General features: G+C 48.4%; 1 protein-coding gene across 12 annotated transcripts in view; it reads right to left on the bottom strand.

Moving 5' to 3' along the window:
- TENM4 (teneurin transmembrane protein 4) overlaps positions 1-17799 on the bottom strand; it is a 721916-nt gene that overhangs the window by 136822 nt on the left and 567295 nt on the right. For all 12 annotated transcript variants that reach the window (XM_034666260.1, XM_034666259.1, XM_034666261.1 and 9 more), the window contains 3 exons: positions 10530-10631; positions 8319-8513; positions 2214-2414 (listed from right to left, as the gene is read on the bottom strand). In XM_034666260.1, coding sequence (XP_034522151.1) covers positions 2214-2414; positions 8319-8513; positions 10530-10631 — 498 coding nt within the window. The remainder of the gene's footprint in view (positions 1-2213; positions 2415-8318; positions 8514-10529; positions 10632-17799) is intronic.

The following is a 17799-nucleotide window of genomic DNA, read 5'->3' as shown; positions in this document are numbered from 1 at the left end:
TAATATCACCTTAAATAATTCACCACACGATGATTTTCCAAATAATAACCCCAGAAGGCAGGGACTGTCATCGCCTCCATTTTACAGCTCAGGGAGGGGAAGGAACTTGCCCAAAGTTATAACTAGTACGTAGCAGGGCCAGCGTTTGAACCAAGGTTTGTTGGGCTCAGGGACACTTCTCATCACTCGGAGCTCCTCTGCCTTTGCACGGGACGCCACACGCACGTTCGACACCAGTTATGGGGAGCGGTGTGCACAGAGTAGGAAGATGAGCCCTCACGGTTCTATTCAAAGTCCCTTCCAATGGGTCTGCCGTCTCCTTTTACAGGACCAACTAAAGAAAACCTAGTGATCTCACCGGAAGTCATACTTGTCTCCATGAAAGGCTGTACGGTTTCATCGGGGATTAACAATGCACAGACAGCTATATACCTATCATAAACTAGCTTTGTGGCCACATAACAAACAATACAAGACAGTGTAGCTTCGAGAGGACCATTTATTATATTGCTATAAACGGAGCTATATAAAAAGAATTATTTCTAAGACCCTGCGCATCTGTGTTTGCAATCATGTCTTAACGTGAGCTTTGCAAACAAGGATGAAAGTCCAGTTTAGACTGCGTATTGAACATCAGTTCTCCATTCAACGGGGTGAGGTAGCTCAGAGGATTCCAAAGGCACAAATGCTGCATGGATCTCATTTTTGCCAAAGGCCTCAGCCGTCTTTCCTGATCACAAAAAGGACTGTTAACATGCAACAAAATGGGCTAATCTGAGCTGCACTTTGTTTAAATTGTGTGTGTGGTAAAGAAAGTGATTTAAGTAAAAAAAAAAAAATCAAAACAAAAAAAAAACATAGCTGGAAATGCTGCCACTTTTTAGCTGTGTGTCCTTGGGTGGGATTACTTAAAAATTTTCTGCGCCTAAGCTTTTTTACTCATTATTTCTCTTCATCTGTTTGTTTGCTGTCTCCCTCAGTGGAAGCTCAACAAAGACAGGGACCTTCTTATCTCTTTGTAACTCTGATGAGAAGAGTGTTTAGTACATAGTAGGCATTTGAAAGTATTCAATGATTAAAGTATTATGTAAATCAGTATAACAGGGGTGATGATACCATTCTCACAGGGCTTTCATGTGGATTTAAACAGTGGACACTGTGGAAACGAGATCTGGGAAGTGAGCACACCTACCATATCCCAGTACTGTGCTAGGTGATTCATACATGTTGTCATCTGGAGACGGTCTACAAATCATAAAGTGCTCAGAAACAGAAGGCTGCCAACGTAATGATACTAGAATGTTACACGTATAAGCCCTCTGTATATGATGAACAGCACAGTGAGAACACATTCAAGCATGTGTTCTTTCATGTGTTCATTACCCGTTCATCAGTATTTACCAGGTAGCTGCCGTGGGCCAGGCCTGTGCTGAGTCCTGGGGATGTAGGGTGAACAGACATGTTTGCTACCCTCATGGAACTTACTGGCTAGTAGAGAATCTGGCCAGAACGGCAGGTGGGGATAAGGTCACAGAGAACCGTAAATAATACACTGAGTTCAGACTTCATTCTGATGAATGGGTAAAACCAGAGGGTTTGACAGCTGGGACCTGAGTCCCCCGCTTTTTTTTAGAGAGGTGGGGGCAGGAGGGAAGGGCCAGAGGGAGAAAGAGAATCCCAAGAAGCCCAAGCCAGTTCCCCGCTGAGAGCATAGCCCAACCTGGGACTCAATCTCACAACGCTGAGATCATGACCTGAGCTGATATTAACAGTCAGACGCTTAACTGACTGAGCCACCCAGGTGCCCCTGGACCTGAGTCCTTTAAAGCCCCATCCCTGCAGGTCTCACCTAGGCACACTGTTCCCTGTGGCCTTGCCTCTAGCGATGACCACCGTAACATGGGGGAGGAGATTTCAATCTAGTATTCTAATTCACATGGTTACAGGGCAATGTTTTCACTCTCGAGGCACCACTATGGAAGGAATGATGTGAAGACTCATTTCTGAATCTTCTGCTGGTCTAAAAGTACAGGTGATGACGGATGGAGTTCAGGGGGAGAAGAAAAGCACTCAGAGATCTGGGGTAACCCCCCCCACTCCAACGCTACATGACCGGGAACAGGGTCTGATCACTGACGGGGATTGAATGGCGAACACGTTATGGTGGAAAGCTCCTCCCTCCAGCCATGCGGTGCCCTTCTCCCCACACTTACCGATAGAACAGTCGTGGCCTGTCCAGTTTGGGTCACAGCTGCAAAGGCCGGTGTCTGGGAGGAAGGTTCCATGGCCCGAACACTGGTCCAAGCAGGTGGCCCTGGGCGTCTCACAGTTGGTGCCTCCCCATCCCACGGAGCAGTGGCACTCGCCCCTCACGCACACACCCCGGCCTGAACACGTGGGGTCCATGCAGTCCACTGTGACACGGAGCAGAGAGAACACAGGTGAGCATCTGACCAGCAGAGGTAAGGCTACTTTAAGTGAACTACTCCACTTGGTAGTGTAGGGGGCTTCACCCTGGTAAGAGGACACAGACTTCCCGCAGAGAGGCCACTGGATGCAGTAAAGAGGAAGAGCTTTAACCAACGGGAGACCTGGGTTCCTGGCTCGATAGGTGGCTGTTTACAGAAGGTTCAGTTCCCTTGCCTGTAAAACGTGGATACAAATTCCTACTTCTTGGTTTGTAAGGCAGAGTAAGAAATACATATCAAGGGGCACCTGGCGGGCTCAATTGGTAAGGCGTGTGACTATGGATCTCAGGGTTATGAGTTCAAGCTCCATGTTGGGTGTGGAGCCTACTTAAAAAAAAAAAAAAAGGAAATCTATCAAGTGTTAGCATGGTACCCAGAGCCTGCTATGTCTGTAATAACTGCACCGCTTAGCGGACCAGACTTCATTTTGCTCCCTTCTGTGTCTCCAGCTCCTGGAACGGTGCTCAGTGCACAGAAGATACTCAAGAAAACTTTGCCAAATAAACTAGTAGCGTTTACTACTTCATAACACAGTCTTACCATGAAGGCGGGACTAAAAGAGATTCCTTAATTTAAAAGAGAATTTATTTTGCATTTAAACTCCATTAGATGTTATCATCTTCCCAAAGTTCTTGTGATTGACACAAACTTTCAAACCTCACTTTCCAGAGGGCAAACATTTCAATGACTATTCAAAATGACATGCATTGCCATGAGAGACTCCCGACTCCGGGAAATAAACTGAGGGCTGCAGAGGGGAGGGGGCGGGGGGACGGGGTAGCCGGGGGATGGGCATTAAGGGGGGCACGTGATGTGATGAGCACTGGGTGTTATACACAACTAATGAATCGCTGAACCCTACATCAAAAACTAACGACGTACTACATGTTGGCTAATTGAACCTAATAAAATAAAACCCAAAAAACTCCACAACATTATATTCACAGGCTTTGCACAGCTTCTCCTCACGCACTGGGTGAACTATACAGCTGTAGCTCACAGCCAAGCAACCCCTTCGGGGCTCCTAGAGCCCAAGGTCAAGGTGGTCTCAAGAGACCAACCCAGAAATAGAGAAAGGAGAATAACTCTGTGGGTTACCTGTTTTGTGCACTGATCAGATTCCGTTTCTTCCATAACCCACTGAAGTACTGATGAGGAAATTAAGGCTCAGAGGCAAAGAAGTTATGCCAGATCATACAGTTAACCCTGCCAGAGAGGAATCTGAAGGTCTGTCTGATTCTGAAGCCAATATTTGTTACTGGGGCTGATTTTCCTAAATCAAAGCTTTAGCTATGGGGCTTCACAAAATGAACAGAGACCTCTAATCTTCCATAAAGCCCTGCAGAGAAAAACCAGAAGGAGAGAGTGGAGGACCAACTTATCACATGGCTCCCACTCACATGGCGAGTGCAAAAGACAGCAGAGAGAAGACAGAGTTGGCAAAGGCCGGTCCAACTCTACCAAAAAGTTGTGAGGTCTGTCTTTCATTTTAGGAAGGCAGAGGATTCCTGTTCCTCTTGTAATTGTAGGAGAGAGTGGTGTCCTGGTAGGGCTGCAACACGTAGCAGTTGGAAAAAGGGTGGACAGTGCTGCAGTGAGTGTGGTCAGCTTCCTGCAGGAAGCCCTACTGAGGAAGCCCTATGATCCACAGGAAGGAACTTGGGAACTGATCTCTGAGGTCCTAGGTTCAAGGGTCATGGGAAAAAAGGCACTGGTTCTAGGACCACTGTCAAGTCACATACCTCCTCTGAACTTCCCGTGTCAAAATTATCTACCTCTCAGTTGCTAATGAGGACACTGAGGATTGGAAAGGAGTGTGCGAGCTATAAACTGTTGCCAAGAAGTTACTTTTCCATCCTATCAGGACATTCAGCGGCAGGACTTCGGCAAACTGGTCAGAGGTGCTTTTACTTTATTTCTTTATAATTCAGACATGATTTTACTTCATTGACAAATTAAATCTTATAACTCCACATATTTGACTTTTGCAGAAAAGATGGGGAAACCTGGCCCAGGTATGTTAAAGTCAGAGACACAAATGGACAGACTGTACAAATGGCCACATTTGGGGAGCAGAGGGCCTGTCTGAGGGCCAGCTTATCAAGACCGTGCTTTCACTTTTTAGGTCTGGAAAAGGAGTTCAACTTAATGACCTAAATGAGAAATCAGGAGGTCGAAGTCAGGAGCAATCATTTGCTAAAAACAGAATTGCGGGGACAACAATAGCAATGACAACAATAATAACAATTAGTATTGATGTAGTCTCTCTTCTGGGCCATATTTTGCTATTCGAGCCTTTACATACACAGTCTCATTTAACCCTAGCTATAATTCTTTGGGGGTAGATACCATTACTATCCCTAGTTCACAGTTGAGCAAATTAAAGCACAGAGAGGTTAAATAACTTGCCCAAGATCACACAGTGGTAAGTGGAGGAATTTAAATTTGAATCATTCTTCCCTGGTACACATCTCTTGTTATTTGTTCTGTAATCTTACTGGTTCAAAAATACACACATACATGCATACAGATGTAAATGGTTAAAAAATAGCAATAAAGGCAAAACAAAACAAAACAAGAAAAGAAATAGAACAAAGTAGAGAATTAATAAAGCCAAACAAAGGCAAAGAATCTTCTCTCGCAGTCTCTGGACACCACTTCACAATGGTTAAAGCATGACCCATTGGAGTTCTTGGTAATTAAAAATCATAAAAATAATAACAGTGATATATTTTCATGACCAGCCTCACATCTCAGAACCTCAGAAGGATTATTCTGGCCCATTAGGCTACTATGGTAACTCCCTAGATCCAGACAGCTTTCCAACTTGACAGGAAATGACTCAGCAATTCCTGTCCCGAGGCCCATAAAGGTATTTCCCGTGCTGGGGGTGCCTGGGCCCAGGCTTCGGGTCAACGCTGTCTCTGAAGCGCCCTCGAGGTTGAATCTATAAATCTGCGCTGTTAGCGAGCAAGCCGAGAGGGGGCCAAGTTTAGCAAGAGGCCCTTGGCATCGCAGTCCTGCTCCTCAGACACAGTAAGTCCCATGGGGACCCAGGACCAGCAAAGTGAACCCCACACTCTCAGAAGATGGTCCAGGGAAGGAACGAAGACGAGAAGACACTGCTGACAGGACTACCTCCAGGCTCTGAGTCACGGCTTCTGAAGGGCCGCTCGGCAATGTGGGTGTAGAGCGCAAGAGAAGACTCAAGGAGGACTGCACCTAAGGAAAACACAGCTTGGCTGAACTGGCCGAGCGAGATTCCTGCAGGGAGGACGCTGTCCTTGCTGATCTGCTACCTACGGCCATTATCTACGCCACCATGACACTCTGGGGCCTCTGGGGTGACGGGATGAAAGTTGTCTTCCTTCTATCATAGCAAGAGGGTTTCAGAAATGACATTTGTTTCCCTGGGAGCTGTGGGTCACATTGGGAGACCCAGCCGGCCTGGGGAGGGCGGGGGAGTTCTATGTTGATGGAGTAGGGGAGAAGTTGGCAGGGAAACACGCCGAACTCTGTGTAGAAGACAGTCTGACTTGGTTTCTGCTTAGAAGAGGGCCAAGCAGTTACCTTTTTTCCCTCTGCAGAGCTTGCTACCCAGCCAAAATTTCTGGCAGAAGCTTAGCCTGTTAACGAAATGAGGAGGCCTGCATGGCCAAGCTGCAAACACAGCTCTTCCCCCAAAATATTCCCTGCTTCAGTGATCACACAAGCTGTTAGATGCTCTTCAGGACCAAAGCACAGTGTCACTTTGCACTGCAAAAGGCCTAAGATGTTCTCTTCTGCCCCTCCCCCACCTCCCTCCAAGTCCTGTTGGCACGGTTCAGGCTTTAAAAAATACGGGGCAATAAACTTCAGAAGAAGAAGAGGGAGAGAGGAAAAAAAATAAGCTTGTTAGCTGATGTTTTATAAACACTGTGAAGCCCGTCAGAACAGAGCTGAGGGAGGAGAGAGAGAGAGGAGTGGGGCGGGGTGGTGGGGAAGGCCCCAAGAAGCCTCCATTGTAAACACAAGGACTGCACAATGATGCTTCACCAGAGAAACAGAAATAATAAAAGGAATCAGTACCAGATGGCCCTCCTCAGAAAAGAAAGGAGTCAAAACATTTCTTTTCAAATAGATAACATAAATCAAAGAGCTAAACAACTTTTTTATTTTTTTTTCCTCTTGTAAGTTAGCCTGCGCGCCGGGGCACTGTCCAGTGCCCGCTGAGCTGGGAAAGGGACATCGTGCCCTCCCCGGCCCAACATGACACGGTAGGCTTTGGGGTGGGACGGCCCCACTGCTTCAAGAGGAATCTCCTCTTTGTTTTTCTTTTCTTCTCAGGGTCTTCACCTCAAGTGACTAAAATGAAAAGGGAAGGCGGATGAAGGTCACCATTGTCAGGATGAGAAAGCCAAGTTCTTTTGTTCCAGAGGCTGACGCTCCTCTGCTCTCAGACAGCCCAAAGTAATCCCCATCAAAGTTAATAGGTCTGAATCAGGACCTCCAGGCACACTTGGGGTTTACAGGCAGTCTGTCTCAGAGAGGCGCTGCGTTTCAGGCACTAATCCCTTCCTGTTCCCCACTCTTTTAAAGTGGCCCCATTATATTGGCTCTCCTTCCCCCCTCCCTTTTTCTTTCTTAAGAGAAATGATACCTTGAGAGAGGCCTGTGTGTTAAATCCCAAATGGGTTAGAAGCTAGCTCTCCTTGGAGCCTCTTCCATCGGTGGCGAAGATGCCAGCGCCCTAGATGGTGGGCAGTGGGAGGGAAGCCTATTAGCATGGTCCACCAGTTTCAGCAGTGACTTCCACCCGTTTCCAAAGACCTTGGACAAAGTGGTTGGGGTGAAACAGGAAATATGCTTCAACTGTCCCCAGAATAATACTAATAATATAAGACCTAACATTTATGGGGCATTTATTATGTGTCAGACACGGAGCTAAGTGCTTTACATGGGTCATTTAATTCAATCCTTATGATGGCCCTCTGAGGAAGGAATTCCCATTTTATTGATGAGGGAAGCGAGGCTAGTTAGTGGCACAACCAGGACTCAAACCTACATCTGATCCCAGAGCACGCACCCTTAAGAGCCACTCTATATCGCTTGTGAATAAGACCCTTCTCATCTACAAGTCCCGTGCAGGCAAGAAGAAAGAGGGCTCTGAAGTAAGCAGACCTGGCGGGGTCCCAGCCCTGCTGCTGGCTAGCTCCGTGACCCCGGGCCTGCCACTGCCCTTCCTCAGGCCACAGAAATGCTCATTATCTCACCAGATGAGACTGTCCAGGGAAGAACGGTGCACTGTTAAAGCAGAAGCTCACTTTCTAGCCCCCACCACACATAGCTGACTTTATGAAGGCGAGACACGAGCACCTATGAGCTACACACGCACACGCCTGTGCTAACGGAAGGCAGAGTCTGAAGGTCTGTAACAGACTGATACGTGAGACATGGAGAGAATATGAGCTTAAGGGGAGGAGAAAGAACCTGGGCTGTGGGGCTGGAAACACTGGGCTCAACCCCAGCTCTGCCACCTCTGGCCGTGTGACCCTGGGCAGGTCAGGTGAGTCCCTGAGTCCGCTTCCCCTGACTAGAACAAAGATAATTAGCTCGCCCCATCGGGTTTGAGGTTCAATGATCTCAGGCCTCCAGGACACAGCCTGCATACAGTAAGTGCTCCACATAGGACGCCTCTCTTCCCTTCACCAGCTAGGACTCTGATTCGCCTGTCCTCTTCCGCTAAGCTAATTTTCGCTGCTGGTGGGTGCGTGGCTCAGGGTGGAGCGGCGCCCTGCTCCCTGGAGGCACTCCCGGCACCGTGCCGGCCCATCCCAGGGCCAGGTGCTGTAGCTGCTGCCGCGCTCCTACCTTCCTCGCAGCTCTCGCCCTTGTAGCCGGGGTTGCAGATGCAGGTGCCCACGATGCAGGTGCCGTGGTTGCTGCAGGCCACGTCGATGCACTGGCTGGTGGGCACATCGCACTCGGCACCCTTCCATCCGCTGTGGCACAGGCACCGGCCCTTCATATACTGGCCGTTCCCGCTGCAGAGCACGGGGCAGGAGGCTGCGGAGACAGCACGGGAGGTCTGGTGTGAATCAACGCCCAGTGAGGCCCACCTGCCTTTGTCCCTTCTCCCTTCCGCCTGCAGGCCGGACCAAGAGCCTCAAGGGCTTTGCCACAATCCCCATGCGTAGCCATCTGTCTGTGTCTCTTGCTTTATTTCATTCCAGTTTAAACGCACCTGGAATTGTAGGCTAGGGTGTGCCATGCAGGGCCTGGGGGAGCTAGTGCCCACTGAACGTTGCTGCCCCCCCATCCCCCTCGTACTACGGGTGCAGCACATGGTAGCCAGGACCCCGACGCAGGAAGCTTCCATCTGGTCCTTGGTCTTACTGGAAAAGATAGCGGCTGGGCCTCCTGCCTGCCCCAGTCCCTCCTCCAGCGCTCTCCTGACAGCATTCCAGTTTGCTGCTTGCACCCCTATCTGCAGCACCATGTACTGTCTCTCTAAGCCAGCGAAGCTCAGCCTGTCCTGCCTTTCGGGCTCCACCCGAGCCCCACACACTACTGCCCCCATAAGAGAAGAGCTGAGCCCGATGTGGCTCTATAAAGTATTATCTCCCCATTCTGCCTCTTAGCATAAAGTGTTTTGTGTCATCCGGATGAAGGACACTATACAAAAATAAATTATACTGCACTGTGCTCTCAGTACCTACCAGCCTTACCAAGATACATAAGTCTGTTCTATACATGACTCTCAAGTTTAAGTGTGGATGGGATGAGACAGGAATTCTTGTTAGAGGGAATGACTCATCTCTTCTCGCTGCACCACCTTCCCCTGGCCCCCACCTGGCTGCTTTCCTTTTACTGGCACTCAGCAGGTAATCACTGTGGTTCCTCAGGACTGCAGCTCTGCTGTCTCAAACTGAGTCTCTTCCACATTAGGAAGAAAGAGCAGAAGCCCCCAAATGGTATCATGTTACGGTATTTGCTGGGCGCTGAAAAACCATCTCTGCCTCCCACTGATGAACGACTATTCAAGGGTCACGTCTGGATTCCAGTGTCACCCCATCCAGAGAGCCTTTCCTGGTACTCATCGTGTCCAAGCTGACAGCTGCCCCCCGAATTTAACCTTGCTGCAGCGTGTTTCACTTGCTACTGACTGCTTTGTCATCATCTACTTACTTGTCTGTCCCCCTGACCAGACTGAGAGCTCCTGGGCTAGGCCTCGCTCAGTGCTCTAACCCAGTACCTAGCACGGGAACAAGCCCTAAAGGGCACTAAGAAAACACTTGCTGAAGTCGTGAAGAGGTGGGAAGACCAAGGAAAGGAGGCATTTCAGTTTCCCAAGAGGAGTGCCAAAGCCTCCGGACTACACAGCTCCTTTGGCCTTCGCCCTGTTAACTCTTCCAAGGACAGAAATGAAGGCCAATGCGCAGGGTGGTAGCCTTTAAGCCATCTCAGTAGAGGTTAACATTAGCACTGTCTGTATCCAGATATGAGGCAACATTAGGGTCCTGCGTGGAGCAAAGCAGCCCCCCCGCAATCCCTCCCCTCGGTGGTCTCAGCGAAGATCCCAGCAACAATGGAGCAGTAATGCAGGCCCAGCCACAAGGCCAGAGAGACCACACTTGTGAAGTGACCGGCAAAGCCCCTTGGCACATGTCGATTATACTTCAATAATCAAAAAACAAAATACAAACCCCCCCCCAATAAAAAAAACTACCAAAGGCATTTGGCTAAGGCTGAACACTCCTCAAAAAACAAATCAACTTTTTAAAAGGACCGCCACTACCACTTCCCCTGCCCCCACCACAGACACAAGGTTCACGGTGGCTGCCCCTGTAACAGCGGGTCCTCCCGACCTCCCTGGTCGTGCCCCTGTGAACAATGGGGCTGACGCGGCCATGACTCCACCGGCGGACCCCTCTCTCAGGGCTTCCGAAGAACGGCCCTGGGGGGCCCTTCCTGTGGGAGGCAGGAGGAAGCCTGGGGTCCTGCGCTTGCTCTGGGAAGTGGAACATGAACCACCCATGGGGTGGGGGGAGTAGGGATCACACGCAGACACACAGGCCTCACCTCTGCCACAGTCGGGGCCCAGGAAGCCGAGGAAGCAGTGGCAGGTCCCAGAGATGCAGTCCCCGTTGCCATAGCAGTTGCTGGGACAGTTATCCACCGACTCTGGCGGGGAAGAGAGAAGGAGAGTTGAAAAGAGGCCTTCTTTACCCAACAGAAGACCCAGGAAAGCCAGGGCCCATACATTCGAGCTCTTCTGGCCCAGTCACTGAAAGGAACCGGCAGTTAAAAATTATATGTTATTTTTACTCTTGGTGCATCTCAATTGACGCTAAGAGATGTGTTCTGGAAAACATCTGCCTGAACCACGTTTTTATATATCAGATTTGTATCTACGAATGCATTAGAAATTCCGCAGCTAACAGCACCGGGAAGACAGTGTTCACTGTTAGCAGCACTGCTCTGTGGAGGCCGGGTGATTGGGTGAGTCTCGTGGTCCTCTTCACACTTCCCCTGCTTTACATTTTTCTCATAATGGGCCGATATTCCAGTCACTTGTTCTTTTTCCATAAAGCTACTGGGCATTTGCAGACTGGTCCTCTCCCATCTCAGGTTTTTCCCCTGCTGGTCAGGTGCCCACTGTGGCCCACCAGGGCTAACACGACAGCTTGGAGGCTGGCCTCCCGCTTCTTCTCTCGCTCCCCACCCCGATTCCATCACCACTCAGCAGTCTGAGCCAACTCTCGGAAACAAATATGATCCTGTCATTCTCCTGCTTAAAACCCTCTGATGGCACCCCATTTATTGAGACAAAAAAATCCAAGCTCTCTCAAAAGGCGCAGGAGTTTTCTTTCGTATTCCCTTTGCTGTACCCGCATCCCCAGCATATGTGGTCATGCCCGCCTTCTGCAGGAATGGGATTTTCTCAGACTCTTCCTACTACTTTTGTTATTTCTGTGTGACCTGACAAGGAAATACAGAGTTCATGTAAGAAAGATTTGGGGAAGAAAAAAAAGAAAAAAAAAAAGCTCACTGTTTTGTAGCTTCAGGTAGTAAACCTGGTACCTAGAAAATCTGTTTATTTGGAACAGACTGTTTCTCAATAGTGCTGGATGTGGTATAAAGGAAAGAAGCCCCTCTCTACTGAAGCCTCCTTTGTGCCACATGTTTCCACAAAGTTTACCTCATTTCACTGTCGCCAAATCTGCAAGCGTGTATTGTTACTTCTATTTAAAAAAAGAAAAAAGAGGAGGCTCAGAGAAAGATGAAGTGGCCTGCTGAGAACCACAAAGACACTGAGACCCGGAGGCAGGATTCGAATCCAGGACTCTGGGCCTCATCTTCTTCAATGATACGGTGCCCTCTGAGCCTCGAGGGAACTCACTCCACAGCAGAAGCCTGGAGAAGGAACAAGGTGACAGGTCTATGTACAGTAAGTCTGGTCCTGCAGACAGCAAAGGATCCTGCTGTGAGGTAGCAAATTTTAGGGCTTTTGGGGTTTGAAGGATCCAAGAGACCGTAGCCTGATGTTCTCATTTAATAGTGAAGAAAACTGAGACGCGGAGAAAGGGTGACTCAGCCAAGGTCTCAGAGTGAGTCGGCAGGGTCAGGCTGGTGGGACAGAGTCAAGGGTTCAGCCTGTTGTCTTAGCACACAGCTACAAGTCATGCAGCTAAGACTAAGGCCTCTGCTAAATGAGATGTTAGCATCGAAGACATGGGTCTTTGCCCACAGGGAACCTGCAGGCTAATTGGGAGAACAAGATGACAGCTGTCACCCAGGCAGCAGCATGGAAGCTGTGCCTGGAGGTAAAGACACCTGGTTCTGGGCCCATCTTCTAGTATCAGGCTGGGGGGCCTAAACTAACTTCCTGCCCCTCTCTGGGCCTCACCTCCTTCATATATGAAATGAAGGCGATAGCAGAGATGACCTCAGGACTGCTTCCTGTTCTAAAATTTTATGAGTCTGTAATTAATTAAGAGAGCAACTGTGCAGAAAAGGTGTCCAGACAAGGAAGGGCATTGAACCTTAAAAGCAATAGGGCAATGGCAGCTGATATGGGACAAAACCAGCAGAGGGAAAGCTTCTTGGAGGAGGTGGGCCTGAGGAATCATTTGGGTATGGATCGATTAGAGAAAAGACAGAGGGAGGGTGAGGAATTCATAGCGTGGTGCATTTCCTGGAAGTCTTTTCCCAACTGTCTGCCATTATTAACTTGGAAACTACTTAAAAAGGATTCAGGAGTTCAAATATGTGGGGGCACCTGGGTGGCTCAGTCATTAAGCGTCTGCCTTCGGCCCAGGGCCTGATCCCGGGGTCTTGGGATTGAGCCCCGCATCGGGCTCCCTGCTCCCCTGGGAAGCCTGCTTCTTCCTCTCCTACTTCCCCTGCTTGTGTTCCCTCTCTCGCTGGCTGTCTCTCTCTCTGTCAAATAAATAAATAATCTTAAAAAAAAAAAAAGAGTTCAAATATGTGGTTCCTTTTGTGAATGGGTGGGAAAGTCCACTCACTTGATGTTGTCCCTCTTGCTAACAAGAGCTGCACTTTACATGAACACAGAGTTAATAACAAGAGGGCCTGATCCAGCAAGCGCTCTCCTTACAGCACAACTTGGTCTGGGTCTTGGCGGAGCGAGGCTCATAAGCCAGGACCCTGAGCACTTCTGCTCTCCCTTGGCTTTGCCTGGAAGAATCCATGTTCCTACTGCCTTTAAGTTAGAAGTGTCTTTCTAGAGAATGAAGTTCCCTTCTGAATATGCTTTTAAAAATAAGAATTTTGAGGGGCCCCTGGGTGGCTCAGTCAGTTAAGTATCCAGCTCTTGATCTCAGCTCAGGTCTTGGTCTCGGGGTCGTGAGTTCGAGCCCTGTGTTGGGCTCCATGCTGGGAGTGGAGCCTGCTTAGAAAAAAAAAAAAAGAATTTGGAATAAAGTTTAAGGCAAGATTATGTTCACTTTAAGCTACTGGCTGATGGTCCAACTGGGGAGGGTAGGTTCCACCATCAGCACTGCAGAAGGGGTACAGGGCAGAAGCAGGAGGTCTGGCTGCCAGGTCCCATTCTGCTACTGCATGGCTGTGGGACCTTGGCCATGTCACTTGATCTCCCCGCACCTGTTCCTCATCTTCACACTTGCTCCTCCCTTGCTTCCCTGCATGGCAACACCTAGTCCTTTCAAATCCAGCTCAAATGTCACCTCCTCTGAGAAGTCTTCTTGACTTCTTAAACAGGCTAAGTTACTCCCAGGACTTTGTCTCCCTCACCCCTATTAAAGCATCATGTAATCTACGTTGTTGCTCTGAGAGAATTCAACCAGATGATCTCAGAGATTCCCACCCCCTCTCCGATCTAAAATTCTCTGGCTCAGTGCTTCTCAAACCCAGGAGTATAAAATATGTCTCTTAATAAATTACCATAGTTACCAGTTGCATTTTAACAGGATCAATTGCAGATAAGTGTTACACACTGTCTAGATTTTGATTTATGGAGTCTGCAAGATACAAACCTGTTAATCATCTACCAAAAAGCCTTCACAGTGAACCAGTGAGGAAAATACATTTTCTGTGACTGAGTGTAGTGTTGTTTGCTACATCTGACAGAAGAGAAGCCTGTTTGCTTCAAAACTTGCCCCAGGCTGTTGGTGTCGGAGAAGGCAGAAGCTTTAGGAGACATGGAATAATTTTACGATAGCAACAAGGAAGTAGAAGGGAGACATTTAGAGAATATTTCTTTCGGACGGAATGTTCACGTCTATAGTTCTTCTTCCATTTGGAAGGCTTTCAAGTACTTGGGGCCCACTTGGGACCGCACAAATAATGAGTCTCCACTAACCAGGTATCTCTATACTAAACACGAGCACAGAAGAGACACTCATTGGCTTGGGAGAAGTGTGAACTTTATTGCATAAATGTTATGTTTCCAATTAGTGTTTGGTGAATTCCCTCCCCCCATTGTTCCTCCCTGCTTTGCTCACGTTCAGACTGCAGCTGCCTTCGTTTAGCAGAAGGGGTACCTTTTGACTGCTCAGACCGGAACTATAATTGCAGCTGCCTATGAATTACTGATTTTCATAATCAGGTGGATGGTATGCTGGGGGACTGGGGGAGGGGGGCTGTTCCCCTGGCTTTTGTTTTTCTCTCACAACAGTGGGTCCTGCCAGCAGATTTAATTTTCAGGAACTTGTTTCTTCTATCAGTATTGGAATGTGGAGTTTACATGCTTCCTTAGCTCGTTCTCTGGATATGTGTTGTGAGTAGGTGTGTTCTCTGGATGTGGTACCAACTATTGTTCGACCTACAAAGGAGTGTCTGCAGAAGGAAGAGAAGACAACGCTTCTTCTTAGAGCAGACGTGGAAACCACAGACGCCTCTGTGAACCCATGACAGTGCCTCACTTTGTCTGCTCGCTACCCTTTCCCAGGCACAGAGCACTAGCGCTGCTGTGAAATGAGACGGCGAAAGAGGGTCAAGTCAAGGTCAAGGTGAAAGAGGATCACAGTTGATAAATACATCCTCCTGCTCTGGGGTTGACGTCCAGGAAAGCCTGCCTTCATTTTCTACCTTTTGCTTTCCATTTTTGCAATCCCAAAGCCTCGCTTTGTAGGAAACGAGGAGAGACCACAGAAGAAATCCTGCCTGGAGGAGGACTACGAGGCAGGCTGACTGCCCACCCGACTCCTACTTCGCAGCAGTCATGGCAGAAGAGGAAAGGAGGCTTTTCTCTTCCACCAGCTCACCATGGCCATCGGAGCCTGCTGACGGATTCCGGCACCAAAGAGAGCAGGAATCAGCCGTGAGTGATGCTGGAGCTCACCAGCCATCCTCCGTCTCTCTTCTCCACTCATCCAGTACTTATCCCTCCCTTCCAGCGCCTCTTCTGTCCCTTGTTCCCCTGTGATGTGTCCCAGCCAACAGAAGCACCTTCTTCCACTGCTTCTCTTGTTGCTCCTCAAGTCGGAAATGCGGGTGTCAGCAACTGTTTTGTAGCAGCTGGTTGAAGAACCCAGGTCTACCTATTACGCAGCAGAGATCCACTCTCTGGTGCTTCCTTTTGGCTTCTCTGTAGGATAGATGTTAATGCTTCAGGCAAGAGGAAGGAACTGGGACTCTGGGACAGTCAATTGCATGACTGGATGCGTGACCTTGACGGCAACTAGAGAGATGTATACTTTAGGTTACATCTATCACATCTTCTTTGATCCTGGAAGGGGATTAGGCTTATTACTGGCAACAAGGAAAAGAGAGGAAGACAAACGAGATGGCATAGCTGGGATTTAATTCTGCAGCAACTCAAGGTGGAGAGACGACTTTAACAGAGACTCTTTCATTTCCTCAAATGGAGCTATGAAAGGTGTACCATAGATTTTAATTTATTCTTCGTAATAATTGTGAGAAATGGGTACCTTTGCCATTATTTTACACATTTACAGCTCTCAGATGGAGACTGCGAGCTAAAGTCACCTTCTCAAGGTCACACAGCTGTAAGGGCAAATCTGGTAGGTGAACCAGGTTCTACCTGATGCCAAAGAAGCCAGAGTTGTGGTATTTGGCCTGAACCAGAGCATGGGCTCTGAAGCCAGAATGCCTCCCGCTAGCTCTGTGCCTTTTGGACAAGTCATCTCTACATACCAGTTTCTCCATCTGTGGAATGGGGTTAATAATAGCACACACCTCACAAAAAAACAAAAACAAAACAGAACAAAAAACAAACAAAAATAATAGCACCCACCTAAGAGAGTTATTTTGAAGAGCTAACGGTGTAGCAGTGTGCATGTGAAGAGGTTTGCTCCGGCCTTGGCAGACTTGCTATTTTGGTTTTAAGGAAGGGTCACACATGCCTTTCTTTTGTGAACCAAAGCAACATACTAACTTGGTCTAATGAACCCCAACAAGGCCATGTGGGCTTTTGGAGGTGAACGCACACGCATATACATATAAAGCACACAGCAACTCCCCATGGTAACACAGGAAAGCAAACAAGCAGTGTGCTGAATGCGAAGAAGGCAGGGTGTTCGGGTATATTCCCTCCTGGGGAAAAGCACTATCAAAACAAATTAAACCTGTTGTCTCCCAGAAGCCCAAACACAGGCAGATTCATGCCAACATCTGAAAGAACTTGTCTCCCTGTGTGCTTGAGATTGGCACTGGGAAGGTGCCAGGTGCTGCAAAGCTGTTCCATGGCCTGTGAGGTGTCGGTCCCTGTAGGCGCCCCAGCTCTGCGTGCAGATGATGGGATTCAAAGGCCTCCAGTCTGCAACAGTCTAGGTCAATGCAATGGCAAAAATTTGACAAAGCCCCTGACAGCCTGGGCTTAAAGCCAGTTCTGCGCCGGTATTTGAACTGGGAGATCTATTCTCAATCATACCCAGAAGTTTACCAACCACTATGAAGAGCAGCTGTAAGGAGGGGGTTCAGGGAAAAAAATGATGATTCCCTTGATTATATTAAGTTTTGGTTATTTTTGTTAATTCTTTCTTTGGGGGGGCACACAGAATCTCACCAATGAGACCATGAGCTCCTTGAAGACAAGCCTCAAGTCTGGTTCTCCAAAAAGTCCGGTGCCTGCTATACACAAGGCAAGTACTCAGTAATATTCACTGTGTTGAGACACAAGGGGAAATGGAGGAAAGAAGGCAGGAGGCACACGGCACGACAGTCAACTCCAGAGAATGCCTGGTGGCCAACAAAGCTATCGTTTCCTTGCCCTACAGTCTCCGACATGCCATGCCTAGAATCAAGGGACTGGGAGGAAGTGCAAGTCTGTACTGTCCTCTCAGACCATATTTGGAGTTCAGCAGTTCACATCTGGGAGACACATTTAAGAGACGGATAAGACGGACTTGAGCATGCTCGTTGAAGAGCAATGAAGAGAAGGATAAGAGGACTTCAACACACATTTCGCATACAGAATTCCTGAGTGGCTCAGTCAGTTCAGCTTCTGACTCGATTATGGCTCAGGTCATGATCTCAGGGTCATGAGATCGAGCCCCGTGTCAGGCTCTGTATTGCGTGCTGGGCGTGGAGCTTGCTTAAGATTCTCTCCCTCTTTCTCTGCCCCTCCCCTGCACTGTACCCCCCACCCGACACCCCACTCTCTCTCTCTCTAAAAAAAAAAAATCCTGAAGGAATTGGGAATTTAGCTTAGTTAGGGGGTACTGACCTCTGTTTAAAAGTATCTGAAGGGCTATTATGTAAGATAAGGACTGGACTTTTGTTTGGTGGTCCTAAATTAGGTTCATTAGGGCCAACAAGTAAGGACTACAGTCCTTGGGAATTGGACTTAATTCCAAAGAAGAAAGAATCTTGTAAGAGCCAGAGCAGGGTACTATTTACTTTTGTA

This window comes from Ailuropoda melanoleuca, chromosome 8 (genome assembly GCF_002007445.2).
Source record: "Ailuropoda melanoleuca isolate Jingjing chromosome 8, ASM200744v2, whole genome shotgun sequence".
NCBI lineage: Eukaryota > Metazoa > Chordata > Mammalia > Carnivora > Ursidae > Ailuropoda > Ailuropoda melanoleuca.
This window is presented reverse-complemented; position numbering and strand designations above follow the sequence as displayed.